General features: G+C 43.7%; 1 protein-coding gene across 1 annotated transcript in view; it reads left to right on the top strand.

Annotated features, from left to right (window-relative positions):
* The first annotated feature begins 559 nt into the window (after window positions 1-559).
* Window positions 560-22,979, top strand: part of Depdc1b (DEP domain containing 1B) — a 64,767-nt gene continuing 42,347 nt past the window's right edge. The window contains 2 exon segments of the mRNA XM_034523517.2: window positions 560-697; window positions 7,843-8,108. Coding sequence (XP_034379408.2) covers window positions 650-697; window positions 7,843-8,108 — 314 coding nt within the window. The 5' untranslated portion in view covers window positions 560-649.

Genomic DNA, 22,979 nt, shown 5'->3' with positions numbered 1-22,979 from the left:
AAGGACTGACAATTTCAGCCAGATTGCTAAATACAAAACGTAAGTTCAAGGAGGAGAAAGATTACGGTACTTTATCAAGAGAACACACCAGAAGCTGACCAGGGCCTCCTTATCGCCCCGAAAGTCTTTCTACAGTCCTTATGGCGGACTGCCTTTATCTGCTTTATAAATGTTCTTCCACTTGGACAGCTGTCAAGTTGCTTCCTTTCACCACCCACTTCTTCCTCTTTGCTAACCTCCGGATTTTCTGCCCTGGGTGCTGACAGGAATTATCTATCAAGTTCCAGCTAGGTTTGGCTCACTGGGCTCTGAGGAAGCAAAGCTCGTGTTCCGAGTGGGCTTGCGGCAAGGATGGTCTGGGTAGGGTTTGGGCAGCACCATCCACTGCGTGCAGGCGGTACCCTGTGCGATCAGTCAGGTCTGCGAGCGCCTGAGCGCCCACTGGCGAGGAGGAAGCGTCCTCTCCTCCTCGCTGCTGGAGGCGCAAGCCCCAGGTAGTGAAATCCAGTGCACACACAGCCCCGCCCACCACGCAGTTCCTGTCACGTGCCCTTGCGCCGTCCAATCAGCGCTCGGAAGCTCCCGGCTTGTGATTCAAACTGCTGCGCGGCCAGCTCCGGCGTTGCCCCGCGACTGCTGCGGGTTGGGAATGGAGCACCGCATAGTGGGACCCGGTCCGTACCGGGCCACCAGGCTGGTGAGTGAGAGTGGGGCCGAGCCGACCCCGCGCCGCTGTCACCGCGGAGACTCGGGCTGTGTGCAGTCGCTCGGGGGCCGCCGGTGCTGGTGGTCGTGTGCTGGGATCGCGGCTCCACACTCTGCCCCGCAGCGGGCAGACGAGGCCCGGAGCCAGCCTCACCAAGGTGGCATGAACTTCATTTGCCGCCGGTGGTTGGATTCTCGGCTGTAGACCGCGCCTTTAGCCCTACGGGAACCGAACTGCAGGGGATCGCGTTCCCCTTTGTCCTAAGGACCTACTCTAGCTTCCTTGACAATATCGACCGTGGGTGGAGCTGAAGGACCACCCTATGGGTGGGTGTAGCTTTTTGCGGATTGCGGTGATCCCGGCAGGGCTTGACTCCTTCCTGAGTGACACTGTTGACACTTGACAACTGTTCTTTGTAACGGTGCACAGAACGGAGGTGGATTGTCCCTCTAAGGTTCCTGCCCCTGGCGTTTCAGTTGTTGCCAGCACCTACTTCATGTTGGGGATCAGCTCTGATAGGTGATCTGAAAGCTTTGCAGATGCACCAGGGTGAGGGTCTTTGTTGTGGAAACAAATTTTGACACTCAGAGACTTATTTCTAGGAGGAAGTAATTTTACTGACTTCTGCCTTAAACGGATTAGGACAATGGAATAGATACAGGTTTTAGAGGACTTTGAATTTAGTCTGTGAAGATTCTTAGCTGTATTACCTTGCAATCGAGTCTCACGGATCTTTACTCTGGAAAAGGTGGGGATGAATATCCAAACTTATGTTTTAGATTCATATGTAGAGACGTAGTTTTCTTTCTTTCCAGAGCCAGGTAGTCTCTGCTCTGTGGAGTCAAGCCACCTTTTACGGATGAGAAGTTAGGTTTTAGGCTGCTTGTCCTTTGTTTTATTAGACGTATGAGGCAAGTGGAGAATCAAATAAAGATCATGAATCTTGACACAAAAGAACTCATGCCACACACAGGTGAAGCTTCTCCTATGATTTTAGGATCTGTGGTATTGTTTCATTTGGCTGAAAACAACACATATTTGCATAGGGTCATTGGTCTGGGCTGGACTCATGTCAGTGATTTTTCCAATGGAAATCATTCATGTGTCACTATCTGGTAGTTTGACCGGCACTGGGTGGTGTCACGTGGTGGTACCCTGGTCCTCAGTGTTTGTTGAACCAAGTATCTCTGACGGGTTTGCTCAGACTCTTCACACAGTGTGCTCATGGTGTCATGACGTTTTGTTCACACCTCATTGGCCAAAGCAAGTGAAATGGCTGAATCTAGAATCTAGACATTTATTTCCATTAAAAAGACATTGTTGTTATTATTGTTGGATGTTTTGTGTATTTGTGTGTGTAGAGGTTAGAGGGCAACTTTGTGAAGGCATAGCTTTCCTTCCACCTTTATGTGCAAGGATGGAACTCAGGTTGGCAGCCTTGTGTGGCAAGTATCTGTATCCACTGAGCCACCTTTTCTACTTTTTAGTGTGGCGAGGTGGTAAAAGTCACATTGCTAAGGTGCCTGTGAAGAGGCTTGGAGGCATCATTGTGTAATCCACGGAACATCTGGCATGATCCCATTTATTTTAAGAAAGAGTAAAATGAATAATGAATGTAGGTTCTCTTTACGGCTCATTTCTAAGAGGTATGAATGGTGACAACAAGATAAAGATAGTCTTAGAAATGGGGTTTTCATAACTGCATTAGCAGAAGTGGCTCCACCATGTAAACTATCCTGGGTCAGGACTACTGTTAGTTCTGACTTGAGGGAAGATAGGAGTTGTTCTGTTTTAGCGACTTTTGCAAGCCATAATGGCAGTCCTCCCTTATCTGGAAAGGATACATTGCAAGAACCCCAGTGTCGTTGGTTTGGATAAGATTGGCCCTCATAGGCTCATATATTTAAATGCCTTGTCACCAGGGAGTGGAACTGTTTGAAAAGATTACAAGGATTGGGAGGTGTGGCCTTGTTGGAGGAAGTGTGTCACTGGGGGTGGGCTTTAAGGTTTGCAAAGCCCATGCTAAGCTAAGATTCTCTGTCTCAGTCTGTGTATCAGGATTAACTCTTAGCTGTTTCTCCAGTGTCTGCTCGCTTTCTGTCACGATGATAATGGACAAAGTCCCCGAAACATTAAACAAGCCCCCAATTAAATGCATTTCTATAGAAGAGATGCCTTGGGTCATGGTGTTTCTTCACAGCAATAGAACAGTGACCAAGACACATAGCAAATGTTTAAAAACTGTGATAGTACTAGACCCCATATATATTATATATAGTATGTGGTTTTTGTACGTATACCTATGATGGTTTAATGTAAATTAATACACTGAGGGATTAACAATGGTAGTAACAAAATGGAACAATTACTATATTCTACTAAAGTTCACTCTAATACTTTGGAGCTATTGGTCATTAAAATAAAGATTACGTGAGCAAATACACCGAAACCTGATACCCTAAACTTCACTAAATGCCTACTGTGGGAGCGGCATGTATGGTGTGGACACAGTGAACATTGAGCTCACAAGGCAATTTCACTGTTCTTCCCAGAGCTGCATGCAACTGAAAACTTAGGAACTGTAAATTTTTGGAATTTTCTATTATTCAGAGTCCTGTTTACTTACTGTGGGTGACTGAAATTTTGGAAAACCATTAACTAATCTCCTGTTACGGTAGGAAAAAAAAAGAGCACGTTTCATCTTCTACACAATTTATTTACAGTACTTGCTCAAGAGAAACAAAATGAATCTTGGTATGACAAGTCCTTACCTGTCTTATGGTAAAAATGAATATAGTAATTGGAACTGCTTTAAATGCCATTGTGGCTTGCATAAGAATGGCCCTCAAGGGCTCATATATATGAGTTCCTAGTCATCAGGGAGTGGCACTGTTTGAGAAGGACTAGGAGGTGTGGCTTCACTGGGGCAGTTGTGGCCATCTTGGAGGAAGTGTGCCACTGGGGGTAGCTCTGAGATTTAAAAGGCCAGGCCAGGCCAGGCCCAGTGTCTCTCTCCCTGCTGCTGTCTGTTACACATGTAGATCTCTCAGCTACTTCCCCAGCACCGCGTCTACTTGCACATCGTGGTGCTTCCCTCCATGATGGGAATGAGCTAAACCCCTGAGACTGTAAACCTCTGAAACCGGAAGCAAGTCCAGATTTACTGCTTTCTTTTGTAAGAGTTGCTGTGGTCATGGAGTCTCTTCACAGCAATAGAACACTGACTAAGACAGTTGTCTTCACAGAACTGGACGGGCGCCTGTCTTCATGGTTGCAGAGGGTCAATGTGTAGATGCTGCTGGATTCTCTGTCACATTGACATATTATCAAAGGAGTCTGTAAAGAAAAATGCTTCTTTTAACCCCTACCTTAAGTGACATTCAAGCCTAGTTTAGACTAATCAGCTAGTTAAACAGAAAAGTATGTGGACGATTAATAAAGACCCTTCCTCTTTACCAGAATTTTGCAAGTAGGCAATTAAGCTTTCAGTTTTACTATATATTTGAGAAACTGAATATTAAACATTGAGATTTGGAAGATACAGAGATAGCCAGTTTTTCCCCCCTAAATGTGAGAGTTGCTCTTACCAGAAATTATAGTTCTTATTATAGTTGTATTTTATGAATATAATCCAGCCATGTCCTAAAGCTTTCATTGAATAAATAATTATTTTTTAACTTGTTCTCTCTTGTCCTTCAAGGCTGGCCCTCCTTCCCTTTTTCTTGGCCCTGCTCTTTCTTTCAACACCACTCTCAGCTTCCTGCCTCTTCAGCAAGAGCCTGGAGGACCTATTGGCACACAGTGGGAGGTGTCCATAGCCTCCGTGCTGGTTTGCTGTACCGTCTAATAATGTAGATCAGCTTAAGCACTGATGTCTGGCTTGAAGATAAGAGTTTACAGGTTAGGTAAAATTTTATGGGAAAAATTAAATGAAAGATCCAATTCATGATAGTACAGGAGCTAGTCAGCTACTTATTCATCATCACTGAAACAGTTGTCTGTTTTTTTTTTTTTTTTTAACTCTTGTAAAAATAGCTTACAGAAGACGTCTAATACATAGTTTGGAACAAATCCTTAACTTTTTGCATGGTGGTCACTATCAGAACCTGGTTCATGAATGAAGCTGGAGGGGGAGAATTTTTTGAGAACTCGTGAGATAACTCCAAGGCAGAAAGCCTTGTAATCTTGGTTTGTCCATAAGGTGGTTGTTCTGGGAAGGTGCTTCTGTGCCCCTCCCAGGTGTAATAAGTAGGAGTGGGATTATTAGATCACCTCCATCACTATGCCATCGTATCCAGCACTATACAGAATGATGTTCCTAAGCATGAGTTGTCCTGGTGAGTGTATACAGCCTGAACTCATGTAAACTTTGCTCATGACCTTGCCTGACCCTTAGAATACCTTCTGAATATAAATTGTTTGATGCCCTAAATAAAGATGGCTCTTGCATGAGGCTTTAGTCAGCCTCTGTTTTAGTCTCCACTCACCTAGGTTCACAACACCAATAGAATGGTAACAGTTACTGTGAAGATCGTACAAAAGCACAGTGAGGAGAAAGATTGGAAGTAAGTCTGCTGTCTGAGGAAACAAAACCGACAGCCATTCACTCACACATTTACATCCTAGAAGCAGAGTGTAGTTACATCCTAGAAGCAGAGTGTGGTCAAGAGCCTCATGAGGGTAGGATTACTTCTGAGGCATGCCAGGAGCATTGCTGTGGTGTCCTTGTTATCTCTGTCATAGGCTGTGGGAAACCTTGAGGGTTTTTGTATAGTGACCATTCTGAGGCTCTCAGTAGCCACTTACTGCCGCCTCTGTGAGCGGACTGCTAGGATGTGAACTAGGTAGGTCCTAGCAGAAGGCAGGAGCTTCCTTATGCTAGACATACTTACACCTTGTTTTCCTATCACCAAAGGGCTTCCACTTGGAAGAGGAAACAAGGAGGAAGAGGCTGAGTTATCCGGACATCTAGAGAGATCTGGCTCTTTTGTCTTTTGACATTGAATCTATCTGTGGCACTTGGGAGCAGAAGGAAACTGGATTATTTTTATGGTACTTAATGTGTACCAAACCTTTTGTGAACAGTGAATGGAAGATCTGGGATTAGAACCCTGCTCTCACTCAGAACCTCATGTTTTCTCCATTTTTTAGAGATTGATTCTGTGCTTTTGAAGTGACCCAGCCTCTCTTTTAGTTCAAGGCCAGGATCACTGCACTATGAGTGTCACCAGCCTTATACTAGAGTGAGACAATATGCACTAATCTGATGGGTTTGTTTTTTTAAAAAGTTCATAAATCATGTTTAAGCAGGGGTCACATGACTCTTCAATCTGACTGGAGTGGATTGTACTAGCACGCTGAACATGCTACCTCGTTTCTTAGCAGGGTGACCCTTGACCAGTACCATGTTACCTCATTTCTTACTTAACAGGCTGATCCTGGGAAACATCTACCCCCATGTCTTTTCTTTTGATTATGTTTTTTTTGGGGGGATGGGAGCAGGAGTGACATCTTGTTTTGTAGCTCAGGCTAGCCTTGAACTCATTCCTCTTGCCTTAACCAGGAGAGTATGGTACATGCCGCCACACCAGCTAGCTTCCATGATTTTCATATATCAAAATCTCAACTCTTTTGAGTTTTAACTTGCTGCATATTTCTGTGTTAACTGGGCACAGCTATGTGTTTATTGACAGAGACTGCACTGAATCCTGGAGACTCAATTCAGGGGTCTGTTCTATAGACTTGTTCCGCTTTAATGGCCACACCCACTCCGATAGTAAAGGTGATAGCAATCTATGAGTGAGATTTGCCGAGTATCTGCTTTAGAGCAGACACTGAGATAGGCTTTTCATTTTTATTTTTTTATGTCTCTAGTCTTTGTTGCTGAAGATACACTGGCTTGGCCAGCAGTGAGTATGAGGCTGGCCTGCTGGCCATTAGCAGAACAGGCCATGATCCCAGTCACACTGGGCTTCAGAGCCTAAGTGCTGTCTATTCAGCCTTCTGTGTCCTTGTGGCATCTGAAGATGCCATGCCCAACTAAACCCTGTTCTTCTAGAAGAGCCTCAAAACCAAGCATCCTCTCAGGCAAGCAAAGGGTGTGAGAGAACTTCACTGCAGAAAAAGAACAGAAGGTGCTTTACAGTTGGTGTGTTTGATTGGAAACACCTAACTAGCAATTCTTTTCAAACAGCTTTCTTTTTGCAAACGCTTGATACTGCTTTGTAAGTGTTCTTCTCTACTGTCTTGAGGAGCTTGTTAGTGCTGGGTAGTTTATCATGCTCACACGCAGCTCTCTCTTTCCTCACAGAATGAACAGTCTATAAGTGTTTGATGAGTGAAGCCGTATTAAACATGGGACTTCTGCAAAGGAATTGCATGTGCTGGGCAAGATTTTTGGGAGTAGTTAGGCAGTATTTCATTATGTAGTCTAAACTGGGCCTGGGCTGGCCTTAAACTCAAAATCCTCCTGCTTCAGCTTCCTGAGTGCTGGGGTTATAGCTGGAGCTGGCAGCAGTGTGCCCAGCTGTGAGCATAGTTCTACCCAGTACTTACTACCATTGTTTCCATGCAAATGAACTCCAGCACTAGCAGAACTTTCTAGCAGTGTCTTCAGCAACTGTTGCTTGAATGAATAAAGGATGACCTACCCTTGAGAAGTTACATTTTGCTTGTTTCTCTTCTGTGACTAGGCTCTGCTCCTGCTTCAGTGGTAACAAAATAACCATAACGTGGACTTTTGTAACTGTTTCTGAGTGTGGAGTTCTATGGCATTACTTGCAGTCCCACTGTTTCATAATCATTACTTCATAACTATTCATTCTTTAGGACTTTAAGAATTTGAAGACTGCAAACAAATATACCATGTCTCCACCTGTTATTCCAGTGCATTTTAATTTAAAAAAAAAATTGATTTTATCTGTCTACCTATTTACTCACTTACCTACCTATTAATGTATCAATTTGTGGATCAACCTGTTTATCTTCTAACTTAGGGTCTTGTATAAGCTAAATATAGTTCCTAGTCTTCAAGCAGTTTAAATGGAAAACGGGTACTCCTTGATTTAAATATTTGGGATGATTAACCTTTAAAAAACACTAGTCGATGACTAAATGTTCTTGTGTCCTTTGCCTAGTGGAACGAAACGGTGGAGCTTTTCCGGGCCAGGATGCCTTTACGGAAACATCGTTGTCGGTTCAAGAGTTATGAGCACTGCTTCACTGCATCGGAGGCTGTGGACTGGCTACACGAGCTTCTGAGGAACAGTCAAAACTTTGGGCCCGAGGTAACCCGGAAACAAACAGTCCAGCTGCTGAGAAAATTCCTGAAGAATCACGTTATTGAAGACATCAAGGGAAAATGGGGTCAGGAGGATTTTGAAGACAACCGTCACCTCTACAGGTAATGGCAGTGGGTGAACTCTGAAGAAGGAACACAGGGCGACTGAGTGCATCTGGTCAGCATCTGGAACCTTCCTGAAGTGAAAGAATTTACTGTGTCCATTGAAGCGATGCTTCTGTTTGTAAAGTGCTAAGCGCCTAGCTGAATGGGCTGTTAAAATAAAACTAGTTGCCATTTGTCCTGCTCTGTCAGGGCACCACAGAGCAGGCTTTTCTTGCAAGGATTTTCCAGTAGGGAAAATTTCCATGCCTTCTGCCTGCCTGGCAGGGTGGGTGCAGTAACTTCTAGAGTACCATAAAGGGTAAAACAGTTCTGGGTTTGTAGTAACTTAGTACTTCTAGAGAACCAGAAAGGGTGAAACAGTACTGGGTTTGTAGTAACTTAGTACTTCTAGAGAACCAGAAAGGGTGAAACAGTACTGGGTTTGTAGTAACTTAGTACTTCTAGAGAACCAGAAAGGGCGAAACAGTACTGGGTTTGTAGTAACTTAGTACTTCTAGAGAACCTGAAGGGGGTGCAACAAAACCTCTGGGTTTAACTTTGCTGAGCACTAAGGATTAGAAGATTCGGGCAGATTGTCTTGTCTTGCAACAGGTCAGGGAACATGTGTGGGACTGTGTTAGACATCCTTAATGTTTCTAATCGAGCCTGCTGCTGCAAGCCTGCCCTTCTCCATAGGATTTGCTGACAGTATTTTATGATGTGGACATTTACCACCAGGTAATCGAAGGAAAAAGGAGCTCTCTCCTTATCGTGCCTTCTCATTCCAAGTTATTGTATTTGATTGCTGGAGGCCCAGGAGACTCACCTGAAATCCAGGTGATGGAAGAAGGCTGAAAAAGAATGAGGTCACACAAATCAGAGAGGAGCTGTTCTGCTGTCTGTAGCAGCCCTGTCGGTGCCAAGCCCTAGAGAGAGGCTAGTGGAGAGAGTGGAGAGTGCAGACTTAGCGCTTGCTTCCCTTTCCCTCACAGAAAGATAAGGACCCTGATTATAGTACATCCATGAGCTGTTAGCCTTGAGCTAAGAGATGCTGCTGTCTTACACCTGAGCTGTTTCTTTGTTTCCCTCAGACTAGCTCCCGTGCAGAGTAGAACCGGATGAGGCGGTCATAAGCACGTAGGGTTAAGACGATGTTGTGCGTTTCTCGTCAGACCCCCTCATGGAGCGCCTTCAGAAGCCTCCTGTGCCCGCGTGTCAGGATTGTTGTCTGAGCCATCAGTTGTCTCCTTTGGCAGCTATTTGCTGATCTAACTTTTAATTAGTCTCAGCTTATTCTGAGGCCTGGTTACTTAGTGGGAAGTCTAGTGTTGTCTCTACATGCCAGGCTGCATTGGGGGTTCTTAAGTGATTACCCTTGTGGGTGCTTCCTTGCTTATACCCATCAAGATTTAGCTAGGACCTTTCTGAAAGGCTCTGAGTGAGTAATATCTAAGGTTTTCTATTGTGACATCAAATAGGGCATCTCCCATTGAGTGCCCCTGAGACTCTGGAATCCTCAGAATACCATAAGTGTGTATTCCTGGCCACTGAGCTGACCACTGAGCACTGACTACCAGATATTTCATTTCAATGTTAAGACTTAATCATGCATCCCTTTTGATAAAAAGAATTCACAAGACAGATGATTTTTCCTTATTAAGTGTAGTGGTCCTTCAGGGTCCACCAAATATTGGTTTCAGGAATTCCCCATATATATCAAAAAATTTGCATATGCTAAAGTTCCTTATGTAAAATATAGCTTTGCATATAACCTACACACACCCCCTATATTTAAAATTCTCTCTAGATTACTTGTAATACCTGATGTAAGTACTACATAAATAGTTGCAGTGTGTTGTTATGAAGTAATGACCAAAGGTACATATATTCCATCCAGATGTAACCACTGTATTCCCAACAGGATTCTGAACAGGATGTGAGGTGAATGTGCTGAGGAGAGACTGAGGTGGTGTGGGATGAGGGAGGGCTACACAGTAACTTTTCAGTCCTGGGCTCAGCATACTTCTTGGTACTTGACAAATTCAGGTTTTGCTCTTTGGACTTTAATCTTTGTGATGGGAGCCTTGCTTTGTTATTCAAGCTGACTTTGAACTTCCAGACCGAAAAATGATTAGTGTCTGCCTTAGTGTCCTGAAATGCTGGGACTACAAATAGGACCCACTGCACCAGGCTGGAAATTTTTTCGTCACATACTTTTGACCCATGCTTGGGTGGATCTGAAGACAGAACTCATGGACCTGGCGGCCGATTCTAACTGGTTCCTACCTTGTTTCTGAGTTTTGGTAACAGTGTTTCTGAGTCATGCACAGGGCAGCATTTTGCTATTTAGTATCTAAAAACTCACTGACACTTTTCTTTCCTCTGCATGGGAATTCTATAAATTAATCTCTTGACTTTTCAGTTATCCAGATTAGTCTTGGATGGAATGTATTTAAACCTGTAAATCATTGGTGAAGTGCCCCTGACTTGCATTGAGAGTGAGCCGATTAGTGTCTAGCCAGCTGTTGAGCCTGTGCAGGCTGCTGTGATTGGTGCTGGAGAGAGGTAGCAGTCCGCACTAGTGCTCTAGGGAGGGCTGCCTTCGATGTTCTGACTGGTGTATCTCCAGCGCCATTCCTAGGTGAGAAGTGCTAGAGCCAGGTTCAAAAGGAAGCTGAGGAGGAGAGAATAAGCCAAATCAGGGTAGATCGGGAATGGATGGAGAGTCAGTAGGGGTGGAATTGAGGGAATACTTCAAAAGAATCAGATTTATGGAAGGGAGCACTTTCTAAGTAGTCCAGAAAGTGCTGGGAAGGACAAGGAGAGGAATTCTTGTTGGAAAGAAAGAAACTAACATTCCAGAACATTCCAGAACATCTCCTATGTTGCAAACTCAATATGTATTTTTACATTTAACTCAACTCCTGAAGATGCAGTGATAATATGCTCCTAATTGTATGACTTATTTTCTTTCTTTTTGGAGAGAGTCTTACTGTCTAGTCCAGGATGGCTTGAACTTGTGGCAGTCCTGGCCCAGCCTTCTAAGTGCAGAGATTACGGGTGTGCGCCAGCACTCGGAGCTTTCCGAAATACGAAGGTTGGGAAATGAATAAAGCTAGCTTTACAAACATGCTCGGAGTCATGAGTCAGTAAGGGAGGAGCCATCATCTGAGTCAAGGACCAGCTCTAAAGTCTGTGTTCTTGTGCTATGCCAGGCTATCTCAGTTTCCACAGATGAGATTGACATAGCTTAACAGATAGATTCGTGGTGAATAAACACAGGGACTCATGGGAACGTTTGGTGTGGCCAGTGCACTTGTAGCCACGTAGTTCTCGTGATGCTTAGTGACTAATATATGCCTTCATTAAGAAATTCTTGTCAAATGACGGAGATGTGGGCAACATTGTAAACTTTGCTCATCTAAACACAGCAAGCCTTTCTCCCGGGTCTGTGCAATCACAGTTATACAGATGCAAAAACCCGTTATCTTTTCTTTTTTCTTTTTGTTTGTTTGTTTGTATACTAATGGAGATCAAACCCAGGGTCTTGTACTACCTTTGAACTGTATGTCTGCCACCTGTCTATGTGTCTTGAAGAGACAGATTACATATATGTATTGGATAATTTTATAACACCGTGAGGAATGAAGCCCTCATTCTGTACTCTTTCATGGGAGAAGTGCTTGGCTGGTTGTAGCTCTTTAGTGGGACTACTCTGGAGTCTGGCTGGCCCTTGACTCCCATTACTGGTGGGTAGCCAGAGGGACTCCGAGCTTGTTTTTATTGTTTACTTATTTGTTGTTTTAAACCATGTTTTAAGACTTTATTTTTTAATTGAAAATATTTGTGTACACTATTTTTTCATGTTTTCCCAATTCCTCCCTGATCCTCTCCACCTCCCTACCCACCCACCTTTATGTTCTTTCTCTTAAAAGAAAAAAAAAAAAATCTAAAACCAAGAAAATAAACACCACCCACAACCGAAATCAAAATGGATAAGTAAAAGATCAGTAAGACAAAAGGGTCCTCCAACAAGACAAGGCTACGCCAGCTGCTGAGTTTATTTTTGTTGGCCAAGTCTCCTGTGTATGGCACTGCCCTGAAACGTGGTTAATGAGCCCAGTGAAGCTCCAGTAGAGAAACCCACTTTTCTTTTGCCATTGAGTATCAATTGTAGATAGCTTCTTGATTAGTGGACCCCTGTCCACTCCCACTTTCAATGTTAGGACTCTGTCTGGCTTGAACTTGTACAGCCCCCTCCTTTTTTCCCCCCATATGGAATGCTTTAAATATTCTGTGATCTAGAAAAATCTGAACCCTAAACCACTTCTTGGTCTGAAGCATTTTGAATGAAGGTGAGATTAAATCAGAGACGGCACAGATGCATAAAACAGTGGGGCACAATAGAAGTTCAGAACCAGCTGTATACAAATACAGTCAGTTGATAGGAAATGATCAGTCTTGTCAGCAAACAGTTTTGGCACTGCTGGGCATTGGACCTAAAGCTTTGCACATGTTTGGAAGGTACTCTTCAGCTGAGCTATGCATTTCCATCCATTTCAAATGATTTCCCAACATTTGGATATCCAAGTGTGTAGATGCAAATATAATTCACAGTGAGTCTTAACCTAAACCTCATAAATCTGTAAAAAATTATTCAAAGTAGATCATTGATTTAAGTGTAAGACCATAGCGTTACATCTCGAAGTTAGGCAGAGAGTTGTTCAGATGGGACACCAAAAGCACCTGTCACAAAAGAAGAGACGACAAATTGGAAAAATAACAAAATGGAAAAAAAAAAAAAAAAAAAAAAGGTTGCTGTAAACCAGCACTAAGCATGAAAAGGAGTCTGGAGAGTTGGTTCCGCAGTTTCAAGCATTGTTGTTGCAGAGGATGCAGAGGACTCAGTTTCCCTTCCTGTAATCTCGTGGCAGTCAGAACTCCAACTCCAGTTCCAGGGATCTGAAGCCCTGGTCTGGCCTTCAGGCACATACACAGTGCACCAAAACTGTGTGCACACATTCATAATAGAACAAGGTAAAACACTAACAAAGAGGACAAGAAGTCAAATAACAGGCAGAGTTATCTGCAAACCACGTATGTGATGGTAGGCTGGGACCAGGGACATGCGAAGAGCTTTTGAACTTGGCAGTAGTAGAGCAATGATTCAAAGAATGGGCAAGGGGTTTGAACAGATGCTTGTAAAGATGTTTAACAGACTTAACGTTATGGAGGTACACAGTAAAGCCACGGCGGGATGCTACCAACTATTACAGCAGGTAAAATAAAGGCAACAACAATGTCAAGTGCTACTGAGATGCAGAGGTTGAAACCTCCTCCGTCCTTGGCAGGAATCCTAGGTTGGTAGTCACTTTAAAATGAATAAATATAGGTGATCTCAGTCATCCCTGTTCCTACTGGATATTTCCCCAGAAAAATAAAATTTTTGTGTACGAATGGAAAATTTATGAGTGTTTACAGTGGCTCTACTAATAATTGCTAGTAACTGGATACAGCCTGAATATCCCATGATTGAATGAACAAGTACAATTAATCTATAAAATAGAACACTGTCAGGTTGGGGAATGGTGTTCTACCGTACAGTGAGAGGCAGAAAGGGTGTTTGCAGTAGCAAAGAAACTGCTATTTCCTGATGGGGTGCCTATAGTGTGACTGTGCCTTAAAACTGATACATCAACCCTCACATTAACTTTTCTGTAGGCCAATAAGCAGAGATTTGAAAAGTCTTATTTGAATCTCTGATGCCAGAAACTTGAGCAGATGTTTCAAGGTGTGTGAGCTCGTAGTCATTTTTTTCTGTGACCCTATGAAAGGTTCTTGCATCATTATCTCGTGAGTCTTGAAGGGACTTGCTTTAGTTACTACACCTCCAAGCGGATGGACCATTTACTCCCTCTAGTGGACATCTTTAAAAAAATTTTAATAGGAAAAGAAAATGTATACATATGATTGTATTTTTTCACTACTCTTTTCACCAAGTCCATAAAGATCAGTTTTTCAGGTACTAGGTTTAAATGTCCGAGGCTCTAAGACCAACCAAGGGTGTGGACCTGCAGACCCAGAGACCTAGCTTCATCTCAAGCGAATAGAGGGCAAGCATCCAGGATCTAGCTGCTCAGGGGAATTTGTGGGCGTAAAGCAAAATAGAAAGTATGGCTTGCCTTCTCTTCTCTCTTCTTTTTTCTTCTCTTTTCTGTTTTCTTCCTTCTTTTCTCTTTCCTTTTCTTTCTCTTTTTTTTTTGAAGAAATTGGTACAAATTCATACCTGGTCATCTTTTGCTAAGAGGTTTCTTTATTGCAACATCTAATCTGTGTTTAGTTCTGACAACACTGACTTAAAAGACAGAACAAATAAATTCATCAGATTATTTTGTGTCTGTTGATGTTTTTGTTTTAGGTATTTAAGTTGACTCACTATTCCATGTTGGTTGGGTTTGGTGTGATATTTCAGTGCAGGAATAATACACTATGTTTATGACCAGAGCCCGTCCCCTGGCACTTGTATCACCTCAGACATGGCTCATTTATTTTTCTTGTTGGAGGCATTAAAAAAAAAAATCTCTCCCAGCACTTGGGAGGCAGAGGCAGGCGGATCTCTGAGTTCGAGGCCAGCCTGGTCTACAGAGTGAGTTCCAGGACAGCCAGGGCTACACAGAGAAACCTTATCTCAAAAAAAAAAAAAAAAAACAAAAAAAAAACCAAAAAAAAAAAAAAATCTCTTCTACTTATATAGAAATACTCACTTGATCTTGTTACTCATAGTTACTCTATTGTTACAATAGAGCTGTACGTACTATGGAGGGTCTAGGACTTAGACAAACTTCCTGGTAGGCAGACAGACAGACTGGAGCGGGCATGGCTAGGTAATGACGTTGGCAGGCTTCTTTCTCACCGCCTCACTTGAGACAAAAGCCTGTCAGCTTCACACAAAGGCCTTGTAGACTTTTGTCTCTTACCAGAGCTCAAAGCTGGACAGGATGCATTACACAACCATTGTTGGCCTGTCAACTTTCCCACCTTTCCTAGAAGGACCAATCCTCAGTCAGGGAGGAAAACTTTTCAGAGACTTAAAACCCCAGCCCTCGGGAAGAAGAGGCTGCATTTTTGGCTTCCCGAGTCCCTATCTGCTTCACAGAGGGCCATTTTCTCTGTGTTTGTGCATGTGAGTGTTTCCCCACCCCCAATAAACACCTTTCTTCAACTGCTCCCTCATTCTGTCTGCTCCTGTTGGCAGCGTCTGTGATTTCTCCATTGTTCTCTGTTGTGCTCAACATCAGAGGCTTTCCTTGCATTTTAATCCTTTCCCTGGCAGGGTAAAGGAACCAATGAAGACCACGAGATTGCACCGCCATTGTCCACCCTTCCCTACCCCAGTGATAAGCTGAGCAAGTTCTTGCTTTCCTGGGTATTTGCTTTCCCAAACACAGAATCACGGGTTGGCCAGATCCTTCGTTCCTTCTCCTTCCTCTCTTGCTCTGTTGTTCTTGCTGGTGCTGCAGACTGGACCAGAGTCTTCATCTTCCTGTGCTCTGCTCCAAACTATCTCTCTCCACTTCTGCGGACTTACTAGATCCTCAAAAGAAATTATTACCTTCTCTAATTCAATTTGATCTTTGACACCTGCATCTATGTTCATACTTTATTATTTCTCTAATACACCTCTCTTATATTCTTCCCACCCCTGCCAGCCCCCCTTTCTTCCTGCGAGCCCTTTTCTGACATTCATGTCTCTCTGTTTTGTTTTGTGACCTGCTGAGTATAACCAGAGCTCTCCGTGTTGCCATGGGTGGGAAGCTGTCCTCTGGTGTCTATGTGGCTGATGGGCGGTTATAAAGTGAGGCTGTCACTACTCTCCTTCCAGACTCCATCCACAACCAAAAGCTCAGCAGTGGGTGGTGGGGCCCCATAAACTCCCCACTGGCCCACAGTTGGCTCAGTCTGATGCAGGCTTCAGTGGAGCAGCTGCAGGTGCTGTGCCACCATGACTGCAGCGGCCCTGGTAACATTTTACAGCCCTTCTTATCTTCAGGTTCCTGCATTCTTTCTGCTCCCTCTTCCTCTGTGTCCCCCGAGCCTGAGACTGGTTAGGATATCTGTCCTGTCAAGGACTGAAGATTCAACTATCGATTCCTCTCTTTTGTTGTCATGAGTCATTGAATTCAATTCTGTTCATTACAAAGAGAAACTTTTCTCCTTAACGCTCAAGAAGGCCCTAGATGGGAAAACCTCCCATGCCGATCAACTGGGGGAGTCAATGCTGTGAAAATGACCACTGTGCCCAAAGCACCTAGAGATTCAGGGCAGCCTGGATTAAAGTGTCTGTGCCACTCTTGAAAGAAAGAGCAAAACAGTCAGCCAGGTCAATCAGGATCAGAAAGAATGCTGGAGGTATTGCCATATCCGATCAAGGTTATACTACAAAGTCCAACATTGTAGTACTCAAAGAAGTACACAAAAGGGTTTTTATTAACATAGAAGCCTTAGGTTGTGACTGGTTTTTAAATGTTTTTCCCTCTCCACCTGTTCTCTCCCATCTCCTTCCTCCATTGCATCCTCCCACCCCAGGTCTCCTTTCCAGCTTCATGTCACGTGTCTCCTTTTGGCTGCCCTTTTCAAGACCCTGTCTCATCCTTATGGTCTGCTACTAATTCATAGTCTATACCCACCCTCCACCCTACATTTACATACATATAAACATATTACATCATAATCCACATACAAACATATAACATCGCAATCCACATACTAACATATTACATCACAATCCACATACAAACATATAACATCACAATCCACATACTAACATATTACATCACAATCCACATACAAACATATAACATCACAATCCACATACAAACATATAACATCACAATCCACATACAAACATATAACATCATAATCCACATACAAACATATTACATCACAATCCACATACAAACATATAACATCACAATCCACGTACATATTACATCACAGTCCACATACAAACATATAACATCACAGTCCACATACAAACATATTACATCACAGTTCACATACAAACATATTACATCACAGTCCGCATACAAACATATGACATCACAATCCACGTACAAACATATTACATCACAGTTCACATACAAACATATTACATCACAGTCCACATACAAGCAAGAACATGTGACCCATGTCACCTTATTTAATGTAATGCTCTCCTGTCCTTTCATTATGTTGCAGATTTTATTGTTGTGTATGGCTGAATAAATTCCACTGTGTGTATGAGACAGTCTTGTTATTCACCCATCTACTGATGGGCATCTAGGCAGGTCTTCATTTCCTCGCTCTTGTGAATAATTTCGCAGGAAGTGTGGATGTACAAATCTCTTGGTAGTAGCATACAGTGTCCTTAGGGTATGTGCCCAGGGGTGATAAAGCTGGATCATGTGGTAGTTATGATTTTAAGTTTTTGAAAAATGTTCATAGCAACTTCCATAATGGCCGTACTAGTCAACTTGATCTTTAAGGCTCTTTGGTACGAGGTTGCCCTTAAACTTGCTATTCATAGCATAATGCTGGTCTCGAACTCCAAGCCCTCCTGCCTCCCAGTGTTGGGATTACAGGTGTGTGCTACCCGGCCTCCTTTAAGGTCCTTTTTAAATGATTCTAAATATTGAGTCTCATGCTTCCCATACCAAGGCGGGAAAGAAAATGTCACGTGATTCTTTCTATTTCTCACTTTGCAGTGGGGAGGATAAACAGACGGACCAAAGCATATTTAATTAATTACCTACAGGAACCCATAGCAAATAATAAACGAGCATTGCCATCCAGGCAGCCCGTGGAGTGACTCATCTTTTTTGCTTGGTTGGCATAGTAACTTTAGTTACTGTTTTATGTCTTCCCGTTTCCATGCTTTCTATTTTTTTTTTTTTTTTTTTTTTGGTAGGGTTCTGCTTCCATGTTGTTCAGATTTTACAAAATACAAAGGATACATACAATGAAGGGTCTCCTTCCTATCTCTTTCCCTCTGTCAAGAGTTCCATTCCTCAGCGACACACAGTGTTATTAGTTGTGGCCATGTCTTAAAAAATGCTGCTGCTGCTAGCCAGATGTGGTGGTGGTGGGGGGGGCTGTAGTTCCAGTTACTTGAAAGGCAGGCTGTTTGCTTGGATCCAGATGTTCAAGACCATCTTGGGCAGCGTAGCCATGAGACCTATATTAAGACAGGACGGTTAGGAACTTAAAAGGCTCTTGATGGAACACTCCAATGGACACACTGTCTGCCCTTCCCCTTAGGATTATGTTATCTGCTTGGCACAGGTAGGGATTGCGTCCATGACCAGTCAGTGTAGAGGGAGCACTTTGGGCGCTTGTGTAGAGAGAGGGAAGGAAGATTATTTCAGCAGGGCTCCTATGGGTGGGGTGGGGTCTGGATAGTAAAGGATGAGAGGTAAGACCAAGGCTGCCAGTCAGAAGCCCACCCGTCAGAAGCAAGTGGGAGGAGGAGAAACATGGCTGGGCAGAGGGGACAATCTGGTGGAAGTTCTTAAATTCATGGCTATGGAATAGACTTTTTAGATTCATTTTATGTGTGAGTGTTTTGCTAACATGTATGTATATGTATGTGCACCAGTGTGTCAGATCCCCTTTGTCTAGTTAGAGATGGTTGTAAGCCAACCCTAGGTCCTGAGAATGGAAGCTGGGTCCTCTGCAGGAGAAAAAGTACTCTAACCACTGAGCCATCTCTCCATCCCTAGAGAGGTCTTCTACTTCATGAGAAAGCAGCCCAGGCAAGAGCTTTGAGCAGTGATGAAGCCTGTGTTCTACAGTAGTTAATTTAATAATGGGGATGGCATAGATTGTAAAGCAGAGGAGCAGCCGGAAACATCTGGATGAGAATGCTGGTGTGGGTGGAAGGGCTTCTCATTCCTATCTGCTCACAGGCTACACTGAGCTTTGACTGAGATCTGACAGCCGGTCTCTTATCATTCAGGAAGTCTAGATTCTTACTTAGAATCTTTAAAAGAGATTGTGTGCGTGTGTGCATGCTCGTGTGTGTGTGTGTGTGTGTGTGTGTGTGTGTTTGTGCACGTACACATGTGTTTGCTTACAGGCATGAGTGGGTGCGTGCATGCATGTTACTGTGTGTGTGGTGGTCAGAGGACAACTTGCAGGAGTTGTTTCTCTTCTCCACCATGTGGGTCCCTGATGTTTAACTTAGGTAATCAGGCTTGGAGGCTTTTGCCCAAAGAGTCATCTTATTTAGAATTTTTATTAGTGTTTAACATTTTCTTATTGAGGCTTGGACTATAATCTTAGTCTTTTTAAAGCCGGTTAACAATTCATATTAGTTTTCAGTTCTTCTTAAACATCATCAGTATTTACTGGGTATTTGTGATACCTTGGTTCCCAGTTAGTATCTGGAGGAGTCTGGCACTTTGAGAGGTGGGTAAGCTTCTCAGGGATTCTCCCTCTAGCTGTAATTTCACAGGGTCAGCGATGAGCAGCTAGGTTGGAGTTCTGGACCACAGGTGAAAAGTGTATACATACATATGCTTAGATTTATATGGAACTTTTGCTGTTTTTCTTCTTGCCAGTCATTCTTCACTTTTCTGCTTGTGGGAGCTTCTGTTTGTGTGGTTCTTGGTGGGAAGGAAGGCCATTAGAAAGCCTGAGTGAACCCATCTTCTTCCTCCCTGGTACCACATAGCTTGATCCTGGCTGTTTAGGTGTCCCCACCCAGGACTGAATCTTCATATATCGAGAAAGGACGGCTTGGAGCTTCTTGTGACAGAAGCTGTAGCCTGTCAGAACAATGATGGAGGCACGCAGAGACATGGTCCCATTGCTGGCTTGGGGACCAACCTATTCCTAGGGTGTGATCTCACCTGTGGTTCTGGCTGTGTATGCCACCTGGCCTTCTGCTTTTGTTGAGAACAAATAAAGGAAACTTATTCTAGATATTAGGGCTTCGTTTTCAGACTCTAATTAAACGTAGGGAGAAACTAAGTTCAAGGTCCCAGGTCCTAGGGGAGCTGGGGACTTCCCACTAGCTGACCAGCTTCTGTTGTAAGGAAACAGTTGTCTGAGTTCAGAGATCTCAAGGACAAGCCCTCCATCTTCCTGGCAGGGTCAAACTAAGTTCATGTTCCCAGGAACGTACTCCTAACCTGATTGGTGAAACTTCCCCTATTAAACTCCTCACGTCAGACTATGATTGGATGGTGCTACAGCCCGCCCTGTTCTCTCTTCGTGGTCTCAGTCTTTAAACATGTTGTGTAATTTCTCTTCAGGGTCAGCTCCCAAATCTGTTTGTCGGCCCGAATGGTCAGTAGTGGATTGATTAAAATATATTTTTGTCGTCTGCATTGACCTGGTGTTTGGGTTATGTTGGATTTATGTGGACACCACAACACTTTTTTTCTGCTTTATTATTTTTTCTTCATCCTATTCTCTAGCTTTCTATTGATTTTTTTTAACTATTAGATATTTTCAGTTCCTTTCTAGTTAACTTTGCCAGGCTTGGTTTCTGTTGTTTACAGCTGCAAGAACCTGCACTGATGGAACAAGCAACGGCTGCAGAGTAAAGTTGGGGCAGCTTTTTAGGCCTAGGAAATCGTGTGGACTGTCTGAAAGTGAAGCAGTGACTCAGACTGTTGTGTAACAGTCCAAGGTGGGAGGGATCGTTGGAGTTCCTGGTAAGCCTGGAGGCGCAGGGGAAAATCTGTCAAGGACAGGAGCGTTGCCAGTTGAATCCTGGACTGAGTTATACATGGAACTGGAACTGTTAAATCATCCTGACTCTGGGGTTAGAGGCCGTCACTGCCATCTTCCAATGTGGAAGCTGCCCAGGTAGGCATGCCCAGGTGTTGGTAGGCATGCCAACAGGATGTTGAAATATGTTGTTCCGATTCAAACCAGGTGGATCCTGATTGCCAACCCAGTTCTGTAACGTCCCTTCTAAGGTGTGTTGATGATTGATTCATGCTAATTTCAAGCCTATGAGTTGCTTCTCTGTCCTGACCCTGAAATGTTTCTGCGTTTCACACCCTGCCAGATGTCTTTACCGATCCCCTCTGTATTTCTCTGGCTTATCCATTTGTTTCCCGTCTGTCCTTGAAATTGCTGTTTTCTTTGATCCTTAGTTATGGTTCTCTGTGAATTCTCACTGCCTATTTTTATCCACCAGCTTCAGTAGAGAAAGGAGTTAAGATGTCTTCCACTTTGTCCCTTTTAGACAGCAGAGAAAGCCCTTTTGACCCAGGGGCACAGGAGTATAGCACAGATGTTATCTACACAGAAACAAAGACTTGTTGGGCGTTAGTCCTTTTTATTAATTCTGAACTATGGCTCCCTGAGAACAGTGGGGATTTGCTCTGCGATGCAGATTGTAAGATGAGGCGTACTGAGGTTGCGGAAAGGTGAAGCAGACACACCATCTGAGTATGTGGAGTTGGCAAGCTGGTAAACAAGAAAAGGAAGGCGTTGGGCAGATTTGTCAAGTGAGCTTCAAGAAACACAGTTGATGTAATCATCTGCACCTTCCATGCCAGCATCTTACCAATTACTTGCTTGAAACTTGTGCTCTGATATGAGGGTGGGGTATTGTGTGTGTGTAAAACTTGAAAAAAAAATTGATCTTAAGTTCTGAGCTGTTTTTTAAGTTTTAGTTTTATCTTTATGCAGTGGCAGGGGTGTACCACAGCATGTGTGTGGAGGTCACACACTGAGAGTTGACATGAGAGTTGGTTCCATCCTTCCATCATATGGGACCTTGGGGTCAATCTCAGGCTGTCTGGCTTGGTGGCAAGTGATTTTAATTGCTGGGCCATCTTGCTGGCACAGTTCTGAACTATTTTGTTAGAATTTTGTGTTGGGGCTGGTAGTTACATCCCTATATATCCTGTTTTGCTCTGTTTTCTAGGATTTCTATTGCTGTGAAGAGACGCCATGACCACAGCAACTCTTGTGAGGAAACATTTAATTGGGGCTGACTTACAGTTCAGAGGCTTAGTCCACTATCATCAGGGTCGCAAACATGGCAACACACAGGCAGACAAGGTGCTGGAGAAATAGCCGAGTTCTACATCCAGATCAGCAGGCAGCAGGCAGAGTGAGACACTGGGCGTGGCCTGAGCAGCTGAGACCCCAAAGCCACCCCCACCCCCAGTGAAACACTTCTTCCAACAAAGCCAATCTACTCCAATAGGGTCACATCTCCTACTAGTGCTCATGGGGACCGTTTTCATCCAAATGATCACAACCCTGGATCTCTTGTTCTGGGGCCTCTGATAGGACATCGTCTCAGGGTTGTAGAAAGATTAGCTTTGCTTGAGTGCCTCAGAGAGGTTTATTTCCAAGGTGCCACCCTTTATCGGTAGCAGATGTTGCCCATTGAGGAAGCCAATAAATAAATTGGGTGTCATTATATAGGGAGTGGTGGGAGATAAGGATGGGGAGAATTTTCTTTTTATCTGGATGTCTTCCTAATCCAAGAAGAATACCCAGTGTGCACTGAGAAAAAAAGTCCGAAGGTCAGTCAGTGAAGAGTGAGCTTCCATTCTTACTGTAAGCAAGCAGTTCTCACCCGAGTCCCTTCCCAGTAAAGGAGGCTGGAGTTTTTCCACAGCACATGAGTAGTACTGGAGTCGTACACTGTGAGCTCAGCAACAGGAGGGGTGTAACAGGCTTTGCAGTGTGGCAGGACTGGGCTGTAGCCCCAGCTAGTTACAGCTTTCCACCTATGCAATGGTAAACAAACTGCTTATAGTCTTTGACCCTCTGCCTTATCTACAAATTAGGAATGCCAACGTCTTGGTCTCGGCCCACACTTAGAAGTAGGTTTTTAATGACTCTCTTGCAACTTATAATATTCAAACTGAATGTGTC

Source organism: Arvicanthis niloticus, chromosome 19, assembly GCF_011762505.2.
Source record: "Arvicanthis niloticus isolate mArvNil1 chromosome 19, mArvNil1.pat.X, whole genome shotgun sequence".
NCBI lineage: Eukaryota > Metazoa > Chordata > Mammalia > Rodentia > Muridae > Arvicanthis > Arvicanthis niloticus.
Note: the sequence above shows the minus strand (reverse complement) of the source record. Positions and strands in the feature narration are given on the sequence as shown.